The 22,333-nt window shown below is 37.5% G+C and overlaps 1 protein-coding gene across 5 annotated transcripts in view; it reads left to right on the top strand.

The window, feature by feature from the left end:
• Positions 1–4,906: 4,906 nt before the first annotated feature.
• Positions 4,907–22,333, top strand: part of LOC106876567 (hamartin) — a 34,504-nt gene continuing 17,077 nt past the window's right edge. The window contains exons 1-4 of one of the 5 annotated variants that reach the window (XM_014925165.3): positions 4,907–4,977; positions 19,735–19,818; positions 20,937–21,134; positions 21,862–21,965. In XM_014925165.3, the coding sequence (XP_014780651.1) occupies positions 20,975–21,134; positions 21,862–21,965 (264 nt within the window). In that variant the 5' untranslated portion in view covers positions 4,907–4,977; positions 19,735–19,818; positions 20,937–20,974. Of the gene's footprint in view, positions 4,978–10,737; positions 11,457–12,872; positions 13,161–19,734; positions 19,819–20,936; positions 21,135–21,861; positions 21,966–22,333 lie in introns of those variants that run through there. The other 4 variants (XM_014925166.3, XM_089359027.1, XM_014925164.3 and 1 more) reach the window with 4 other exon arrangements.

Raw genomic sequence — 22,333 nt, 5'->3', positions numbered from 1 at the left:
AACACGTTTTTAAGCACAACACACACTGAGTCAAAAAGAAACACTACCTTTCACCCGGCACACCAGGGTCGGCGCTGCGTGAACCACAGCGCAATCTCTCTCCTAGCATGTTCCTTTCTCTGATTTCCTGCCGTTGTTCCCTTATTTGCTGCCTGTGGCACTTAACCCTCTCACGAGTAGCTTCTAGTCTTCTTTCTCGATCCGTTGTTCAGGAATTTTAAGAAGAGTCAAATTCCACAAACGCATGTATAAAAACATAGGAATAAGCTTGATAAGGTTAAAGATGTTCGCCGTACATATGGCACCATAAATAAGAATGCATATTTCAGGGAATTGCAGGTATGTACATGTGTTAAGTGATAGGTGATAGACTTAATTCAATTAAAAAAAGTTTCTTTTCATTATGCACTCATCATGGCCACCTACACCACCACCACAACCATCTCTCTCTCTCTCTCTCTCTCTCTCTCTCTCTCTCTCTCTGCCTTTCTTTAATTTCACCATCAGAACATCACCCTTCTGCTAAAATTATATTTGTAACAGTTAGTTCCTCGTTGAAGTCGAGGGTCACCATTTTGTAGCAGTTGTTACAAGAGCTGGATGCTCTTCCTGTCACCAACCATCACCTGTTTCCAAGTAAGGTAATATTCCCCCGCCCCATAACCAGACATGTTTATCATGGAAGACTGGAAATAAACCACATTGCTTGTATGACAATGATGCTTGTTTACAAGCATCATGTGATGTCTAGACAAGTGTACACACACACACACAAACACAAACATGCACACATATGTGCACACACACACACACACACACACATACACAACACATATTATGCCAACAGATTTTTCCTCTCTCCGGTTTTACTTTCTCTCTCTCTCATCCTTTTCTGACGAAGAGCATAGGCTCAAAGCGTCAAGGATTTTCCATTTTTCCCAAACACCAAACTAATACACCTGCTTGCTGTTCCCTCACCTGTCTTTGTCTTCTGTATATTTGAACCATATATATATATATATATATATATATATATATATATATATATATATACGTATATATATATATATTTATATATAACAGGCTTCTTTCAATTTCCATCTACCAAATCCACTCAGAATTATAGCAGAAGACTTTTTTCCCAGGTTGGTCACAGTTGGAACACCTTTGATATTATCTGCTTGATCAGAGCTGAATTGAGTTATATAACACCAACAACCACTTCACAACATCCTCGTTACCACCTACCACCACCACCACCACCACCACACATACACATACATGTTCATACTACTATTACATACACACCACTGCTGCAGTGGTGGTTAATGCCTAGCTAATCCTGAATAGCAAATTACCACAATCGTAGTGGTGGTGGTGGTGGTGGTGGTGGTGGTGGTGGTGGTGGTGGTAGTAGTAGTAGTAGTAGTAGTAGTAGTAGTGGTGGTGGTGGTGGTGGTGAGAGGAACCAGTATGTGTGGTCGGGGTGTGAGAGGTTGTGGTGTGTTGATGTGTGAGTCTTTCTAATGAGGTAGATGACCTTTTGTAGTCTAGGGTGTTTGTATGTACAACACCATTCCAAATATGGAAACAGTGAGTATTCCATTGAAAGTCTCTCACTGCTTGAAACAGCAGCCACATCTGCTGTATATTAGTCATATAGGATTAATTCCAACTACTTGAAATATAGATTTTTGCCAACATAACATGACAGATCATGTCATATAGCCAGTTGGAGATAATGTTTTCTGGGGCTAAATTACAGTAACATTCGTCCTAAACCAGGACTGCCATATTATGTTGGCAAACAATCTTTACTCCAAAGTACTGCTACTGAATATTTCTTGTTGTGAGATTTACAAATAGTAATTTTCTACTTGAAATATTTAGAATTTTCACCAGGTTTTTTTCAAATTTTCTACATTGATATTATTATTAATTTCTAGAAGAAATGTTTGCCTTCATCATGTAAAACTACATTTTTTGAAGATAATCTGTTGAATATATGAAATATTTCATATGGTTGAAAGAAATTTGACAAGACCTGTCATATAAATTGATTCCATCGACCCAATGCATAACAGGTACTTATCTAATCGACCCCAAAAGGATGAAAGGCAAATGTACTATTTAGTTTGTATAATCATGTTTTATATTCTCTGTAGCAACCCTCACCAAGTTAGATGTCCATATACCCTTAGGGTGCTTTAAGCTAAGCACAACAAGCTAAGAAAACACTCTTAAATTACACACTACTCCCACTTCTTATAACAGTGAGAAACACTTTAAATCTGGTGCCTCTTTACAGACAAGTAGACTGGGCTAATAGTAGTAAATTATTGTCTTCATTACTATAAACGGCAACAGAATATCAAGTTTAGATACTTCTGCCAACCATGTCTTTTCTGTAAATCTTGAACCTGTGTCATTATGTACCAATACATTAGTACAAGGTTCATTTAACAGTAAACATCTCTGGTTTATGTTCTCAAGCAATGGAGACTTTAGGTTGCATCTAATTGCAGATTTTAGATATCAGGTGTCTAACAACAGAATGTATTGGGTGTCTAACTGCAGAATGTAGATATCAGACGTGTAAGTATCTAAGTGTAGGATAAAAATATCAGATATCAAACTCTAGATACCTATGCCTGTGCTGGTGCCAGTTAAAAAAAATCCACCCAGACCACTCTATGGGGTGGTTGGTGTTAAGAAGGGCATCCAGCCATAAAAGCCATGCCAAAACACACAGAGTAGCCTGGTGCAGTTCTCCAACCTTGCCAGCACCTGTCAAACCATCCAACCCATACCAGCATGGCAAGTGGACATTAAATGAGGATGATGATGATGATGATGATGATAAAGATTATCGGTCGGTTCAGTTTATAAGAAGATCAGAGAATCAAAAAAACGTCTGTGGATTGTATTTCTTTGCTGGGGGTTGTCTTTGTCCTTGATCGAGACACTTAGCTATCAGTAAGTAGGTACCACTCCATGGTATAATTCACTGACAAAGACATACAGTTTACTGTAAGTAAGGTGCCACAATATGATATAAACCAATGTACTGAATCCATGAACAAAACACTTAATTATCAACAGCCCACTAAGCTGTCAACAGTCCAGTCTACTTAGCTGTAAGTAGGTACCACATTGTAGTACCACAATATAGTTTACCGTCTCCATTACCACGTTGTTGCAAAGCGAACTTTTAAACAATGTCGTTATGATAGTATGAACCTATTTTACTGTTTAACATAAAACTATAGTTTTCGAGTATCAGTTTTGCATTGAACAGAGACTAAGATACTTTAATACTTAAAGCAAATACGAGGGAACCGCCACACGTTCTTTCGGTTTGCTGGAAATAACTGGAAAATCTCAAACAAAAGCATACTTTATCGTCTTAAAAAAGAAGGTCACGTTGGGTACGGTAGTTCCTAATAAATAAAAAGACGATTTGGTTGGAATTACTTTAATCAAAAGCTTGCTCGTCCAGGTCTCACCTGGAACGAAATAATAACGGGAGAAGAAATTAAAAAGAAAAAAAAACTGAATATCTTCTATTATCTGTATTTTGAACCTTAAATATAACTTATATGACACCGGGATAAGAAAGTATACAAAGTTCATGGTATGTTGCCATTCTTTGCTAAACTAGTTATTTTAATTATATATATATTTTTTTAATAATTTAAATATTTGCCAATTTTCTCCGTAGGCTTTCAATAATAATAATAAAACATCGAAAATAATGTGATAAACTGTTGAAATACTACATATTAATTTTTTTTCTTCCATCTAACTTTCTGTGATCGTTTTATAGTTTTGTCCGGAGTCTGTCCAAACCCTATAATAAAGTTATTAAGACTTCGGTAATTGTTTAAATTTTTATAAACATGTTTATTACTTCTTCCTTATCATATAAAGAACATAATTGTTCACAAAAGTACAATTGTAAAAATCTAAAGTTTTATAAAGTTAGGATTAACCAATTCTCGCTAAAAAGACCGATTTTATAACAAATATATTAAATATTTTAAGTGATTTTCAACAACTATTAACTTGCTAACAAAGATTTTTTTAACGACGTTATTGTTCACCAATTGCGATATAAATTTAGTCACAGAAATTTTTTTTTTTTTTACAGAATTATATTATTCAATTATTTCACGGACGAAAGTTTTTTTCGGTTCATCTAAGGTTTTCTACGTTTAACATTAAGATGTATCTTCGTTTAAATTCTCGTCAGTGTATCAATTCTATTATATATACATTATAAATGTTATGTTAGATACATCGCTACAGTATCAATTATTTAAGGTGCCCGTTGGTCGGCATGGTTCAAAAACATCAACATCTTTAAGCATGGCTTCAGACAAACATAATGCAGAAAGGCCTATGATAATATTGCATCATGTTCCTACTTTATTATCAGACATTAACGAGGTAAACGAAGCAAATAACAACCATGGACACAGACTTATGTAACATCCGATAGTTTTATCTCTCGATATTATAGTCGTCGCTGCCCTGAGTGAATGTCAGTTGAGAAACCGGCAATAACACACTCCTTAAGACAGATAGGTAGCATGATAAGATGCAGTTCGCTTCTATAAGAGACAGAGGAAATGTATAAAACGAGTGTTTAATGAACAATGATGAACACCTCTCATGGGTATGCAGATAGTTTTACTAGATGTATTAATAAAAGTTAGAGTCTACAATAGAATCGGCAACGTTAACAGGAGAGACACCTGCTAATATCCAGTCCACGCCTCTGTGTGTCAGTATGGCCAAGTCTTTCCCCCGCCGCCGCCTTCTCTCTCTCTCTGGCTTCTCTCCTTCAGCAGCAGCGAAATATCTCTTTCTCTTTCCTTCTGTGTCATATGATCGACGTATTTTTACAGAATGTCGACTACTCAACATCAACTGTTTCTATCACAGACGGCTGGTCTTTACAGCACTTACTTCACGGTAAGTAATAGACCAGACGGTCTACAGGCAAACTATAATTATATTTAACAGCTTCATTGATAACTTCCATTAACTTTTAATATATGATCTCGCTTTAAAATCCTTTAATATCACAGAAACATAATTTTTCTTTTAATTCGGTTAGAAGAAATGTATGAATGTAGAAAGACACATAAAGTGTAGAGAGAGGGAGAGAAACATTAAGTTTTATGTCGGATTGTCTTAAAAGAAACTACTATCTTTTTCTCGGGCTGGTCTTTTTAATATACAAGCCAGTAAATTTATAAATCCTAACAACTAAAAACAAAAAACACTATTTGTGTAAAAAGATAAATTTCACTTTAGATGTGTAGAACCGCTGAGACTACACTGAATATGGTCACAAAATCGGAGACTTTTTTTATCTTTGGTTTATTTATGTTTAATGAAAAGAAGACCTTTTTTTCGCCGTCTACGTGAGTGCTCGTTGCCTGGTGACGGTTGTTCCTGGGCCTTTGATTTTTATATATGCTCAGTGGATGTAGAAACATCGTGAAAAATACATTCAATGCTATTTAAAAGCTCGATTGTTATTAACAAAACTGCAAATACATTATTATAACGTATTTATTGAGCTTAGTGTAAACATGGCACAGGGGCATTGTAACTGCTCAGAAAAAAGGGTTGAAAGAGGAGATTGAAAGCAACGATAAGAAAAGGAAAAAAGCAATGATAATGAAAAGATTATACAGGATAAAACAGAAAAAGACAGAAAAGTGAAAAGAGCCATTAAGAGGACAAGGGTGCCTAAGGCAGGTCTGAAATAGTTTTGGCGAATTGCAGGAAGCATGGAATTGTTGAAGAAATTGCTGGTGTCCTGACTGCGGACAACCGCCCTGGGTAGTTTATTCCATGCTTCAGAGAGAGAGAAATGCCGATTATTGTTATTATGATGATGATGATTATAATGATGCAAAATTCTCGAATGAATACGTAAACAACGATGTCTTGTCGAAAACGGAAGGAACCACCACCATACGTATAGAAATGGCATGCTGGATTCCCCACCTCTAGATTTGAAAGCATGATATTGTTTTATTGTTTGTTAAATATATTGTAAAATGGTAATTAAGTCAGTTTACCATTTTAATCGGAGTAATCTCAACGCGTCTTCGTTTGCTCATATTATGTTTATACGGGTGAAATCACCAAATGTCTGAAAGAATTCTAAGATATACTGTTTTTTGTCTATAAAATAAATACACGATAAAACGGGAATTAACTCGGTTTAATTATGAATCTTAGTAGTCACGTAAAATTAGGATCTATTTGCAAATTGGGTAAATTCAGCATGTCATTTCTAGATTGTTCTTTCCGTTTTGTACAGGAGATTGTTGTTTACATACATCTTCTACAGCTTAACCTGAACTGGTGGAATCATGAGGAAAATGCATTTGCGGTATTTCTTGCGGCTCATTACGTTCCGAGTTCAAATTCCACCCAGGTTGATTTGCCTTTCATCCTTTCGGGGTCGATAAAATAAAGTACCAGTAAAGTACTGGGGTTAATATAATCGAATTGCCCCCCCTCTCTAAATTGCTTGCCTCGTAGCAAATTTAGAAAGAATTGTTTGTTTGTTTTTTATTGACGTCTATTATTTATGGTTTAATACGTTCTTCGAGATCCAATTCCAAAAATGAATTATTATTTACTCACTCCTTACACTTCCTCGTTAATTTATTCCCCCCCCTTCCCAGCTCCTGCCCCCTCGAAGTTCTGGGAGTCATTAAGTGTCCTCAAGACTACTGGACACGAACTAGATCATCCGGCTTCCAAGAAACGTCTGATGTCAGAACTGACATATGAGATTGTCATAGTCGTCGTGCCTTTCTGAGGGTATGGAGCCTAGAGAGGAATTGTTATGTTTGTTTATAGAAAGATGATCATAGATATGGCTAGGCAAAAATTTTCTCGCCTATGGATAGAAAACCATTTGAATACATGGAGGGAACACTGCCACGTGCAACCATCACAAAGTGATATATATATATATATATATATATATATATATATATACACGACCTGTAATTTACCTAATCCCTCCACAGCACCAGCTTTAAGAAGTCTGCAAGTGAACATGACAGTGATCTGCATTAGATGAACCACGTTTCTGGAATTGTCAAAAAGGTGAAAAAGTATCTAAACATCATTCAGTAAAACATTTGTTTGTCATTCACCGGCCATCTATTTTGAACTCAGCCTCCTTTCTCATTCTCATGATCTTACCTACATTTTCACCTGTCCAATCCTCTGGACCATATCTCTTATTTTCACATTCCTGTGAGGCATTGGATGCACAAGGAATGTAGTGAAATCACAAGTTGACCACATATGCAGCAGGTGCACAGGGACAATAATCACTAAGAGCTCAAGAAAAATAGATTCTATAAAAAAAATTGGTGAACTCCTTAGAAATTGTTGATAGGTTTTGTTACGTTGACGACCTAATTGGCTGTGGAGATTGGTGTTCTGAATGTTTAATAGCTGGAGTAAGAACATGGTGGGAAAAGTTCAACTCTGCTGGTCACAAAGAGTAACATTTCCTTAAGAATGAAGATTAGATTGTAGATGCATGTACATAGAGTGAGATGTTGCTTGTAAGTAAGAGATGGGCCTTGCCTGCAAGGGATTTCTGAAGAGCAGGAAGCAATGAAGGAAACAACACTTTACTACAAATTGTGTAGGAACGACTGAATTGTGATGAGTCGAGAGACAAATTGGATGCAGGAGAGAAAGATGCTCTAGTATAAGCAAGTGGTGCATATGGCGGCTGAGTGCTGTATAAAGAAGTATTGTGTATTCCAAGAGAATGGAACGTGTGGAAGAGGGGATCAGGGAATGATTTGGAATGAAGTGATGAAGATAGATCTCAAGATATATTTCACAAAGCACTGTGTCAGTTAGTGATACACGGTGCTGGAGAGAACCCAACGACTTCTGCAAACATGACAAACTGAATAACTAGTAGTACGTAGTAGTAGTAGTAGTGGTGGAGATTTTAGAGGCATAACATATGTATCAGTTTGACTTTTGTGCTGATAGTTCTGTGTGTTTAGAAATGAAATATTTGTATAAATTTGTGTGTGTGCAGGTGTACTGTGCTCAGGATCCACCTGTGTGGCTTTCATTTTCATCAAACTTCTTAAAGCTTCGTGAGTACAAAGGCTGAGTAGACAGGTCTTAAAGACTGCTTGTGTGTGTGTGTGTGTGTGTGAGATCATCATTGTTTAACGTCTGCTTTCTGTGCTGGCATGGATTGGACAAGAGTCACACCAGGCTTCATTGTTTTGGCATGGCTCCTACAACTGGGTGCCCTTCCTAAGACCAACCACCTCACAAAGTGGACTGGGTGCATTTTACGTGGCACCAGCACCAACAGGATCAGTACAATAAAATCCCTCAACTAGGGATGGAGTAGTATTGTGAGGGTGTGGCTTGGTGCCAGTTGAGAGATTTAAGGTGTAGAAGGGACAGATATAAGTGACTTGCTGGAGAGGAGATACATGGATATATATATATATATATATATATTTATATATCTTAATAGAAGGAATGTAACATCAAGATGTTGACTGATTACGAATATCAACAAATTGTAGCCGTGGCTGATGCCAGTGCTGTCTGACTGGCACATAAAAAGCACCATTCAAGCGTTGGGTCTCATGCAGGTAATGACAGGTGACCAAGACTCTTAGCAATATACCATGCTTGTGTAGACTGGTCAAGCCAAGTGAGACCATAGTCATGGCTGATGCCAGTGTCAGGTCAATGGCACCCATGCTGGTGGCATGTACAAAGCACCCACTACACCATCGGAGTGGTTGATATTAGGAAGGGCATTCGGCTATAGAAACCTTGCCAAATCAGGTTGGAACCTGATGCCCCCCGCTGGGCTTACCAGTTTCAGTCAAACCATCCAACCCATGCCAGCATGGAAAGCAGACGTTAAACAATGATGGTGATGATAAATAAACATGTCTAAGAGGAAAATACCCCAAGGATGAACTGTTTTTTAAGCACACATCTACATATCATCATTCAGCATTGTTTGCATTGGACAGACAGACAGAATTGGTTGAAGCAGATTTTCTATGGCCAGATGCCTCCCTTCTGTTGCCAACCTTCACATGTTTCCAAGTAAGGTAACATTTCCTCATGACCAGACATGGTTTCATGGAATATTGGAAACTAATGGCACCACTTATATGATGATGCTTGTTTAAAACGGTTGCTTGATGTCAAGATGAGGAGGCACAAAACAAGTACACACACACACACTTCTTCAGTTTTGATTTATAAAATCCTTTCACAAGGCTTTTGTTGTGTCACACAGTAAGACTGAACCCAAAATCACATGGTTGAGAAGCAGACTGCTTAACTTCACAGCCATGCCTCAGAGTGAGAGGCAGTTTGTATGATGCCTGTGTACAGACAGCTCTGCTACATGGCAGTGAGACATGAGCTGTGACTACAGAGGACATGCAAAGGCTTGAAAGAAATGAAACCAGTATGCTTTGCTGGATGGGTAATGTCAGTGGGCATACAGGACCGGGTGTAAGTGATTTGAGAAAAGAACTGGGTATAGAGGGCATCAGGTGTAATATGCAAGAGAGAAGACTGTGCTTGTATGGTCATCATGTAATGTGTATGAATGAAGAGAGTTGCATCAAGAGGTGCTGATCTCTAAGTGCAGAGGGAGCATGTGGAAGGGGTAGACCCAAGAAGACGTGGAATGAAGTGGTGAGAAAGGATCCACAAATGTTGGGACTCACAGAAGGGATGACAAGGGACCAAGATTCTTGGTGGTTTGCTGTGCTTGAAAACATTGGTCAAGCAAAGTAAAATCATGGTTGACCTTGCATACAGGCTTTTCCCTTGCAACCCTCTCCAGCTGGACATCCCTAATCTTGCAGGCTCAAAGGTACTGGTGCCATGTACACAGCAGCCAGTCCACGGGCATCCAGCCATAGAAACCATGCTAAAACAGACATGAAGCCTGAACAGCCCTTCAGCTGGTCAGCTCCTGTTAAACCGTCCAACCCATGCCAGCATGGAAAACAGATGTTGAATGATGATGATGATACACACACACACACACACACACGTGTATGTGTATCTGCCTCCATATCTTGACATTGTATGATAGCTGTAATTTAGTGTCACTCTCATAGAAACTGTGCCATTATTTGTCCCCCCACCATACATATATACACACATATATGTATTACATATATACATATATATGTATATACACACACACATGTATATTAAATATATTTATATACATACATATATATAACCTGTACACATATACTTATATGCTGCTTTAGTGGCCCTAAACATGTTTAGGGTGTTGTTACACACACTGGATAATGTTATCAGCCGGTTATTTTTATCTTAAAAGCTGCATCCCAGTCATCACAATTAGCTGCTTCCACTGTGTGTGCTTACTCTCTCTCTCTCTCTCTCTCTCTCACACACACACACACACAAATACATACACACGCTTGTGACAGCCTTGAGATAGTTTACAGATTGTTGTTTTGTGTTAGTACATTGTTTGGAAATGTTCCAAAATATCCATAAACGCTATTTGCTATTTGTTATTATTATTATTATATATACACTCGGTAAATATTTAGTGTATGTGTGTGTGTGAGGTTGTTGCCACCCACCTCAATAATTCATTCTTGTTTCTGTACAAAACTACTTGGCTTGTCTATCCGTATAACAACGTCGAAGTCGGAGGTAGGGACATTGTCGAATTACTACAAGTGTGTGGTTACGTCGATGCTGCTCGTAATGGTGATGTAAGACATACAACATAATTATATGCATCTAACATGTAAAATCGCTGCTGTTGCACACTATCTTTACTGGTTTATTACATCAAAGATCAGATGATGTCCTGTCGGCATTGAAACTTTGACCAATTATGTCATTACGGCCTGTCACACCTGCTAATAGAAGTTATCTCGTCAAAGTCCCATACATATATCAATTGACTAAGGTAGGACACCGATGTTTTTTTGTATCGATGCCGTTGTAATTGCTTTAATTAAACGTAATATATTACTAGAATATATTTAATCAGCGACACCTGCCTTTATGTCTGGCTAAATTAGAATTGGATCCGAAATAAAGGTTTTAAGAAAATTTTCATCTCATTCCATTTAGTATGGTAACCAACCATTTCACCATAATCGCAATCCTTTATTCTGTCGTAACGGGATGTTTCTGTCGATATTGTTGTTGGTAAACATCGCATAAAGAGAAATATATCTGATATACTTATTTGAAGAAGAAAAAAATAGTTATAACGAAATTCAGTTCAGCATCTCACGATTCCAGACTGAAATCACCTCAGGGATTCGACTTCACCCTTTTATTTCTCTGAGATTGCGAAAATAAGTACCAGTAATACGCTTTTGGAATTCAAGGTTTGGATTGAAATATATATATATATATGTTTGTATGTATATGTATATATATGTATATGTATGTATATATATATATGTATGCATATATATGTATGTATATATACATGTGTATGTATATATACATGTGTATGTATATATATCTATGTGCATGTATATGTATATATATATATATATATATATATGTATGTATATATGTATATATACACACACATATATATAGATATATACCTATGTATATATACATATATACACACGTTTTATGCAAAAAAAAGTTTTTTAGTGTGTTTTTTTCAGACGTGAATAACTGACCGATATATATGTGTGTATATATATATATATATATATATATATGTGTGTGTGTGTGTGTGTGTGTATATAACCACTTTATATTCTCTATAATTTAAATTTATAGTCTATATTTTATTAAACCATGTTTAAGTTTACCTTCCAATGATGATCATCCCAATTTCCTGACTGTATGCGATTGAGGTGTGAAATATACATTTAAATAAATCACATGTATGCAATATTAGTAGTGAATCTCTAACATTAACTGCATTTATTTATAATGGCTAATGTTAAACATATAGTTTGTATTTAAGCGTCTGAAATTTAATTCACTCCTAAAACACAATCATGCTGAAAGCTGACTAAATTGCTAATATTTATTCAGCACACTTCTATCTTGGTAGAACTGTTCACAGTTATATAAACTGTCCTGACTCCCTGCCATCCATTCAAAGTCTGACAGAGATAGGATAGAATGAAATGAAATAATTTTTAAAAAAGTATAAATGATATTGTTTAATCGAAGACGAAATATTTACACTTTGATCGTAATTTATGATAAATGAATAAAAAAAGAAAGGGGGGGGGGGAAAGCTTAGGAGACAATCACTATAATTTAAAAGATGTGTGAAGCAAGTTGTGAATATTTAATATGTCCAGCTGTAAGCAATAGTGTAATTGTTACCAACAAACAGTCAGACCACTTTTACAGTAATTCTTCCTTCTCTGCTTTTCTGTTTCTCTTTCATTCTTTCTTTTCTACAATGTCACACACGAACATACTCCGTCTCTCTCTCTTCTTTTTTTATGGCTCATCTTTCTTATCTCTAGCCTTCTCCTTCATATGATTATCACTCTCTATCGGTCTATTTTTTTATCCATCCCTCTTCTCTCTCACTCTCATATATATATATAGATATACATATATATAATCATAATCCGCTCTCTTCCAGCTCCTCTTTCATTATAACTTATTACCTCGCTTCTGTCTTACCGCTTCTATTTCATCACGTTTTTTTTTTTCATCCACTGCCTCCGTCTTCTCTCTCTCTCTTTCCTATGTCCCCCTATCTTTCTACCTACCTCCCGTCTAGTTCTTGCTCCTCCCTTATTGCCACAGACCTTGCCACAAGTCGTTAGCTGATGTCTGGGAGAAGATACAAGCCGTCGCCCGTTCCCACCGAAATACCATTTCCATGCAGCGAGCACTTAACAGCATTAATGTCCAGCATCTTAGACATATGGTATGGTACCACAACATCTCTCATTGCACCCGGATATTTCTACCCCTCGTTTGCAACTTGTTGGCTTTCTAGTTGTTGCTATGCATATATTATTAGTAGTAATATCACTAGCCTTAGCCGCTTTGTACACTATATATATAATGTATATGTATGAATGTATGTATACACACACGTACGTATCTTGCTACAATCCATTATGGCTATTTAGTTAACCTATCTGTGTATATTATGTTGATATTAACATATTAATATCACGATTTCTACTCGTTTTTTCTTTCTTCCTATTGTGACAGATGTCGACATCGTAGCAGAGTAAACTCGGCGAACCGGTTTCGGTTTCTCCACTCCCCTTAACTGCTTCACATTAGTCATGTTGCTAATATATTTGAGAACGGCATATGTGCCACCACAGCCCGATCCTTAATTGAAAGAAGTTAACATTTTTACTTATTAACAGCTAATAATATATTTGTTTCTCTTTAGGTTTCGTTACTTGGAAAGTTATGGGCTTGTCCTCTGCCCGTGTTGTTTCGCGTTAACATAGGATAGTGTTATATATAAAGTAATTTGACAATCACGTCGATGTTAATGTGGTAATTAACTATTAATTAACTCTCGTTATCAAGCACAATATTTACATTGTGCAGGCGTATGAACGAAATGTTATATATACACATTTATGTGTATATATTATGTATGCACGCATATATTGTGTGTGTGTATATACATGCATATATATACATATATGCATGTATATACACGTGTGTTTATATGGCTGTATGTATATGTGTGTGTGTATAAATGCATGTATATAATGTACATTGGTGATTTATTTACGGTCCACTGAGATATTGTCTTTGTTATTGTGTGTATGTGTTTATATATGTATGTATATTTTGTTAAAGAAGGAAGCACAACACCCTTGACTTTATTATTTTCAAGGTCTTTGGTGAGTAGGAGTTATCCTCGAACCAGAGAGACCTGCTGTCCGAATTGTTGCCACAAAATGGGCTCTTGTTAGAGGTTCTCAGGGTGATATAATGCTGGGCGACACATGAAATCTGTGTTAAATTATATATACGTGTGTGTGTGTAATATATATACATATATTCTCAGTGTTTATGGTATCAACTGAAGTCCTCCTTTCGAAATTACTAACCTTGTGCCTAAACCAGAAACTTAATGAAGCTTGCAGAATCGTTAGCGCGTCGGACAAAATGTTAGTTGCATTTCTTCGGCTTTTCACATTCTAAGTTCAGTTTCTGCAAGGGTCGATGAAAAATTAAGTATCAGTCAATTACTGGGGTTAATTTTATCTACAAGTCCCCTCTCCCACAAAATTCCAGGCCTTGTGCTTATAGAAGAAAGAATTGTTGGTGTTAATTTTCTTTTTTGTTAGGACAGAATCGGTAGAGCTTTGATGAAGACGGTCCAAAATGTTCTTGTGGCATTAAAATTCGTCAGTCACAGGTTCTAAATGTTTGATGTGCCTTTCATTCTTCCGTAATCGTTGAAATAAGTATAGTCCGATATTATGATCAATAGATACAGTAGCCTTCCCCTATAAATATATATGACCTTGCACCAATGGTATAGGTTTCTCCTACCGGGGCCGATAAAATTAGTGTCACAAACCGAGGGATATTTCAACCACTTATTTCCTCATCTACAACAGCTGTTCTTGTGCCTCGGAAATGATTATTGCTGTGGCCAATTCGGTTGTCTTTCAAGAAGAAATAGGACCCGGGTTAAATTATAAGAAGTAAACCTCATTTCGAACTGCTCGATAAGAATTTTAGTAATCGGTGCTAAATACATATGATATATATATATATATATATATGGGTTACGAGTGTATTATGCCAGTACATGTAATGTACATGGGGTACTAAGAACAACAGAGAATAAAACAAGGTACCTCCCTCTTTATCTCTCACAATGGGGAGGAGAGGTAGGCTCCCTTAAAATCGTAGACCCATGGCAACTCGCCCACTGTAATTGTCTCCCTCTGGTCTATGGTGACGAGTACAAAATTCGATCTCAGTCTCCTGCTATTTATAATTTACTTACAATGTGTTATGTCTCATGCTGAGTCAACAGTTATTACTGGACATATTCGATAAAACTGTCCTATGATAAAGTCGAGCTGCATTTGTAGCTGAATACTACAACTGTAACAGTGGTGGAGGTTGTGATGACTATATATAATATCAGAGGTAATGGCTGTTCTTTCAGGGATGATGGTCATGGTTGTACTATCAGGGATGGTGGTGATGGCAGTGGCTGTTGGTATTAATACAGTGGTGGCGGTGTTGGTGACCGTAGATCTGTGTGGTAGTGGTGGCGATGATGGTGGTTGCTGTTGTAGTATCAACGTAGTGGCGGTAATATCAGTGTGATAACGGTGGTGGTGGCAATGAACAGGTATTATACGACAGCTATCATCATCATCACTATCACCATCGCCACACTATTCCTGTTTATCTCACAAATATTCTCTAATATCAGACTTCCAACATAAAGTTACTTTATAAGCACTTGTATATTTTCTACTACACGAATAAACAAAAGCTTGCTGTATGTTTTCTTATTTTCAGGCAAAGTGTATCTAGGACTGCAATATCTAGTATATACTTCTTTTTTTCTTTCTTTAAGACTGTAGTGTTCATTGAAAGCAGTTTGGCTGTTATTTTTCAGCTTGCGATCAAACCCTCCCGTTACTTCACCCCCAACTATATTCTGCCAGTCAATGACAAAAGTATGAATACCTCTTCATCTCAAACTGTTTCCAGTAATGTCGCTAGTTTTGTCCGCCGACCCCGCTTTTTATTTTAAAAGGGTGCCGATCAAAATACTTTAATTTATTCTCTGTTCCATGTGCCGATTCATCAAATATCGACTTGCTAATTATTCCTTCTCAGTTGATAATTACCGGCTGTGTCCTGGAGATTTTTATCCAGTGGTCTGCTGAGAAAATTTAGCCCCAGGTCAGCCCAATTCTAGCACATATTCTACCAAGGACATTCTAATTATGGCCATCCCACTTTTTATTCAGATATGGTGTAGCTTGGACTGCATATACAATGTGTGTGTGTATGTCTTTGTGTTTCTGTTTGTTCCCACCACCGCTTGACAATCGGTATTGGTTTGTTTACGTTCCCGGCATAAGAGACCAATAGAAAAAATACCAAGCTTAAACATTAGTCCCTGATTCGATTTGTCCGACTACATCTTTCAAGCGGTGCTCTAGCATGGCCGCAGTCCAATGACTGAAACAAAAGATATAAGCTTTATAACTGTTGTTTAGCCCAGGACAATCCTGATTTTTCAGATCTACGATCAAAGACAGACCAATTTTGACCATATTGTCTTCTATTCAGACATTGTTTATCTGAGACGATTCCTTCTTATATTTATAACGATAGGGTGTGGATTAAAGGGATTTGGCTGTTATTTCTAGCAGCTCGAGTGACTACGCGAAGACTCTTGTACATGCGTCAAAGCGACAAGATTTCGATTCAAGCTTGTAGTTATTTCATTTTGTTTAATAACCTCGGACTTTTTCGGTTTCATCTTCACTTTCCTCTGTGAAAGGCATGCAAGCCACACGATCTCATTTCCTGCTCACAAGAAATTAGCTTCTCCATCATCATCACGCCACCTCTTCTCCGCCACTGTCACCTCCATGACGATCATTGCCATCAAAACAACGGCCGTAACCTCCAACACCACCACCGAAACCACTATTACTACTACTACAACAACCACTAACACCACAGCCAATGCAACCACGCCACCGCCTACTATGTTTAGTTCCCTTTACGTTCAGGGTTCAAATTCCACCGAGATCAACTTAGCCTTTTATTTTTCTAAGATTGATAAAACAAAGTACCAGTCATATGCTAGCGTTGATTAAATCTTCCACTCGTGTTGTTCTAATCGTCATTCAAGTGGTGGGGGTTGTTGTGTGGCTATAGAGTTGCTATTGTTGACGATGTCCTTCATATTCCCACATTGTTGCTGTTATTCCTGGCTACTACTATGTCTGTCTCGCGGCGGCTGATGATGATGATAATGTGGTGGTGGTGGTGGTAGTGGTGGCGACGGTAGTAGTTTAGCTCTAAGTCCTGCGTCAGCAAAAGTTATCACATCACTTATTGTTCATAGACAAAAATACTCCCATCTTCCCTCGTGATTAGTTTGGTATGTGGTTGTGAGAAGAGGAATCTAGTTTTCAGGACTGGACTTTCGTCTCAGAGATGTCTACAGACCGTCGACCAAATTGCAAGTACCTTGTTTTTTCTACCCGACCACTCTAAGGTCTGAAGTAACAATCACTGATGACGACCAATAAGCCTGAAACATGTTCGGAGTTGTCTCAGTGCTGTTAAACGTCAGATTAAACTCCCTAATTGTGTTTAATATTTAATAAATTTTAATTAAATTCTCGGGATCGTCTCTCCTGCCTTTTTTGGCTAGAGTTTATCATTGAGGTAAACTTTTTTTTTCATCACTAACAGTGTAGATTTAGCGTGATTTAGCTCACTTCATCAATCCATGTTATTATTATAAGCAAGGATGTTCCCATTGTGACATAATGTATCTAGGACTACAGTAGACATTTGGGTCAAAGATGTAAAACTAGAATTGGGGTGGGGTGGGTCTTTCAGAAATCGTAATTCCCTTTGTAAAAAAATCAATAATCAAAAAAAAAAGTCAATTCTATTCCCCTTTCTTTCCAGGTGAGATAATGTAATGAGAGCTGTTCTTAAAACTCCATCCTGCATCATCTAACTTGTCCATCGTTATTTATTTTTTTAAGGCCATTAAGGGTGTCATTTGAAGAAAGTCTGGTTGATATTTCTAGGAGGCCGAGCGAACACACAGAATCTCTTCCATGACACCCATTGTCTTCTTTCTTTCTAATCTCTCGTCAATGTAGTATCCTGCAGAATGGACACTATCTTTGACCAGCATTCTTACCACTCCCTGCTGTGAAGCCATGCCACGCGCGCGCACTTGTTCGTGCGAGGGAGAGAGAGAGAGAGAATGGACAAACACATTTGGCGAAGAAAAATAGTGTCCTTGATAATTCATAGGATGTTAGATTTTAAGAATCTGGACTGGTTCGAGCACTTATTCGGTGTTCGTCTATTCTACACTTATACTAACAGAAATAAATATAGATTGATAGAATACGTACATTCCGTTATTCTTTATTGTCATTCCAGATGTTTAATGTGCAATATACACAGGTGCAGTCATACAAACAACAGATTTACGCTGTATGTACACATACAGCAGTCAAAACATAGAGATGCTCGCATTCAATACAGATTTGCTGATTTATGCTGTATCGTGCATAAAATATTGTTCGATAGAGATTTGACTTGCTTGCTCTAGTAGTGATTACGAACCCTCAATTAACTTGTAGAATATTTAATTGATTTTTAATACGTTTCATATCAACGTAAATATGATCTTCTCTACGGGTTTTTTTTTTTCTTTCCTGTTTTGAAAAAATATTTCCAGGACTTTGTGCAATAACGAAACTTTACATTTTCTTTTGGTTTCCAGGACTGAAATTGTTTCTTACGTACTAAATGTAGTGTGCCTGTCTCGGTTGCTGCTGCTGACACACACTTCTTGTTTGGTCATTAGCATTAATTAATTAGTTGTTAACATTACGGAACTGTGATGTGACGAACGGGATGTGGAGACAAGTTTTCTATCATGAGTTGGCACGTTTGCTGTGTGTGATCCTATCATGACGTCACTGGTGATGATAGTGGTGATGTTTGTATCCTGGTGACGGCCGGGGTTATTTTTTTATAGTTTCAATTATTTAATCCCTCAATCAATTTCTGGGATAGATTTAGTCGGTTATAGGGGTTGAGTTTAAGTGAATTATCGGGTAGACCTAAGTTAACTCTTGGGGCAGATTGATTCAACTATAGGGTGGGTTCGGCCAGTTATAGGGATGAGTTCAGTCAATAGTAGAGGTGGATTTAGTCAAATGGAGTAGGGTACTTAATTATAGGGGTGGGTTTGGTCACTTATAGAGGTGGGTTTAGTCATTTACAGATGTGAGAGGGTTTAATCAATGATAAGAGTAGGGCTGAGTTTGGTCGATTATGGGAGCAGGTTTAGTCAATAATGGGTAGAATTAGTTACTGGGCTGGGTTTTGTCAATAACGGGTAGATTTAGTTACTGGGGTGGATTTAGTCAATAATAGGGGTAGATTTAGTCAGTCACTAAGGTGGATTTAGACAATAACAAGGCTAGATTTAGTTATTGGGGTAGATTTTGAAAATTCTGTTTTTTTCTCAAACGATGTCACTTCTTACTACCATACGCGTGTCGTCAAAACTAATGGCAGTTTATTAATTATAGAGGAGAGCACATCTGTTCAGAAAAATTGAATTTTAAATTCTTTTCTAAATTTGAAAATGTCATCACCTCTATCTCTTACCTCGTCTGTGTGAAGTTAATTGTTATGTTTCTTGTCTTACATAGGAAACTGTGAAAGTTTGTGGTTTTGTGGTTAGGGCATATGGCTCATGATCATAAGGTCGAGAGTTCGATACCCAGTAATGAGTTAGGGTTAGGGTTTCACCTCTTCATTTCTCTCCTTATCTATGAATTCATGTATTTTATGCTAATACCCACCTACATATATGTTTCTGTGTGTTTTGTCAATGTTAATCACTCTACTGATCAAAATTCTTTACCATTTATTCTACAGTCTGTCTGATGTATTCTAGTGGAAGGATTTTCAGAATCCGAAGACTAAATGAGGTTGACGGAAGATCCCAAGATTTCATTTTAGGTAAGAATTAATATCCCATGATGGTCAATTTTGCTTTTAAAGTACCAGTCAGGTACTAAGATCAAAAGTATCAATTAAGTTCCTCCTTTCAAAATTGCTGGCCTTACACCTAAATTAAAAACCATTATTATTGAGTGAGAGAGCAGCGCATGCCATCAAAGTGACACTGGAGTAAAACATGCGAAGCCCAGTATACCCATCATGACTACTTGTCTGATAAGGGTACACCAGGCACATGCATCACAACCATGTGTGCGTGACAGGGTGATCTCATATCAAGATAAACAGTGCATGACCTTGCAGGTGGGGGCCCAGTTGGAATTTTCTTCAGGTCAAGTAGCCCATCCCACCCAAGAGGTCCCCGAATAAGGGTTGTTTGAGGATGATGAACGAAACACCCATGCTTCCAGAGGTGAATTATTCAAATCCCAAAGTATTATTCTCAACACATGTCTATGATACTCCCCCACTGCTTCTGCTCATGATCAGAGATGCACATATCGTCAGCCACTAAGGGACATGCTGAACTGGTTATGGTCAAGCAACTGCCAAACAAATCTGTGGTATTGAGCAGAATATTTGCTGTGGCCCATCTTTTATACCAAGACAAAACAATGTATTATTATTATTATTATTTCATCTGTCCACCAAAACTTTGCCTTTTGTCCTGGGGTCAATGAAATAAGTCCCAGTTGAGGACAGGGGTCGATGTCATCAGCAAGCCCCCCCCCTCCCACCAGAAAAATTGAGGCCTTGTGCCTGGAGTAGAAAGATTATTATTATATTATTCAACATTTGATAGTTTCAGGCAGATTTCCGCTGCACCAGCTGCTACCCCTCCATGTTGCTGGGGGGGGGGGGGGGGCAGCATTGTGCATTCTTTTTTGTTGTTGCAGGGAGGACAAACTCTTCCTGGTATTGTGTTGCATCTGTTTGTTTTGTTATGGGGGTCTGGTTGCAGTTTTTTTTTTTGTTGTGTTTGTGTTGTGTGCGTAATGTGATCTATGTTCTTTTGTTGAACATCCAACCTGTAAAGTACATGTTGTGGGTGGTGTTTTTTATCATTATTATTATTATTATTATTATTGATATTGATATTGTTGTCTCTTTGTTTCTAGCTGTCTTTGCTGCTACCGAGTGTGTCACGTGAGCTAGAATGCCAGACAGAATGGCTACAGAGTGTCACAGTAACATTGCCTGCAGTTCTTCAACTGTGCACGAAGTAAATGTCAAACAATTGTTTAATCTCTTGGACAATAATGATCTGGCTGTGGTCAGTCAAACCCGACAGCTTATACAAGAAAACCTACATACAAGTGAGTTATTCACCTCTCCCTCTTTCTCTCCCTCCTCTCTCTCTCTCTACTTTGTTCTTGTACACTATTACCGTTATTGCACACGGTTTGCATTTCAACAGTTTCTTTGATCTGTTACTTTGGTGTGCATAGCTGCTGCAGTTGTGACAATGGTGGTTGTGTGGTAGCTTTGGAGTTAATTGTACAGAAGCTAGAGTAATAGTGTGGTTGTTGTTGTAGTTGATGATAGAAAATATATTCCAATACTGTGCACATGTATAGAAATAAATATTCTTTTATTAATTTAACTTTTTAGGTCTGTTGCCATCTTCATATTCTATAAGAAGAAACAAGTTTTTACAAGGGTAATCCCAAAAGTAAGGTCTCCAAAGCACTGGGAACGCAGAGAAACTGTGCATGTGGCTATTGGCAACACTGTGGTGTTTGTTGTGCATGACCCTGCCCCTGCGCATGCCTCACTGCTACGCTCAGTCTTGGCTTGGAAGTCATATCTGATGGCGCTCCCAATTGACGCTACCGCCAAGTGTGAAGTTCACGCAGTTATTCAGTTTTTGAATGCAAAAGGCATTAAACTGATTGAAATTCAAGCATCACTGTTATAGAAGCAGTGTCATTTGTGAAAATGCGTCCAGCTATAAAAAAATCTACCCAAACAAAATTCCCATCTGCAAAGATAGGAGAATGGACGTTAAAACAATGCTTATGATGATGTATCATTTTATTTCAGCCAAAGAATCTTGGATGGTATCAGGTCTACTTGACTACTACCTCAGTACACATTCTGATGAGGCTCTTAAGATGTTGTCTGCCATTAACAAACAACATGAAAAGGTCAGTGCACTAGTTTCTTCTTCTTCTTCTCTGGTTGCAATAATGGTTGTTAAGGAGCTCTATTCTACCTGTTATTCTAATAACTAATTATCTTACCATGTTGTATTGTTATTATGTGACTCAAGTAACATTAATATATTAATACCACCTGATAATATCATGTGGCAATAAGATGCCATCATGTTCTAAATGTTATTCTGTCAATCACTATTATCTTGCCATGTAGGAATGCTGTTACATGATATTGATGCTTTACTGTATGTTAATGACATCCTTCCATTTGGTATGGTTTCTAGGCTGTATTGTTATCACATGGCTTAGATATTTCACCATGTGATATTGTTACCATATGATATTAATGGGACATA

Source organism: Octopus bimaculoides, chromosome 10, assembly GCF_046866305.1.
Source record: "Octopus bimaculoides isolate indiv1 chromosome 10, ASM4686630v1, whole genome shotgun sequence".
NCBI lineage: Eukaryota > Metazoa > Mollusca > Cephalopoda > Octopoda > Octopodidae > Octopus > Octopus bimaculoides.
This window is presented reverse-complemented; position numbering and strand designations above follow the sequence as displayed.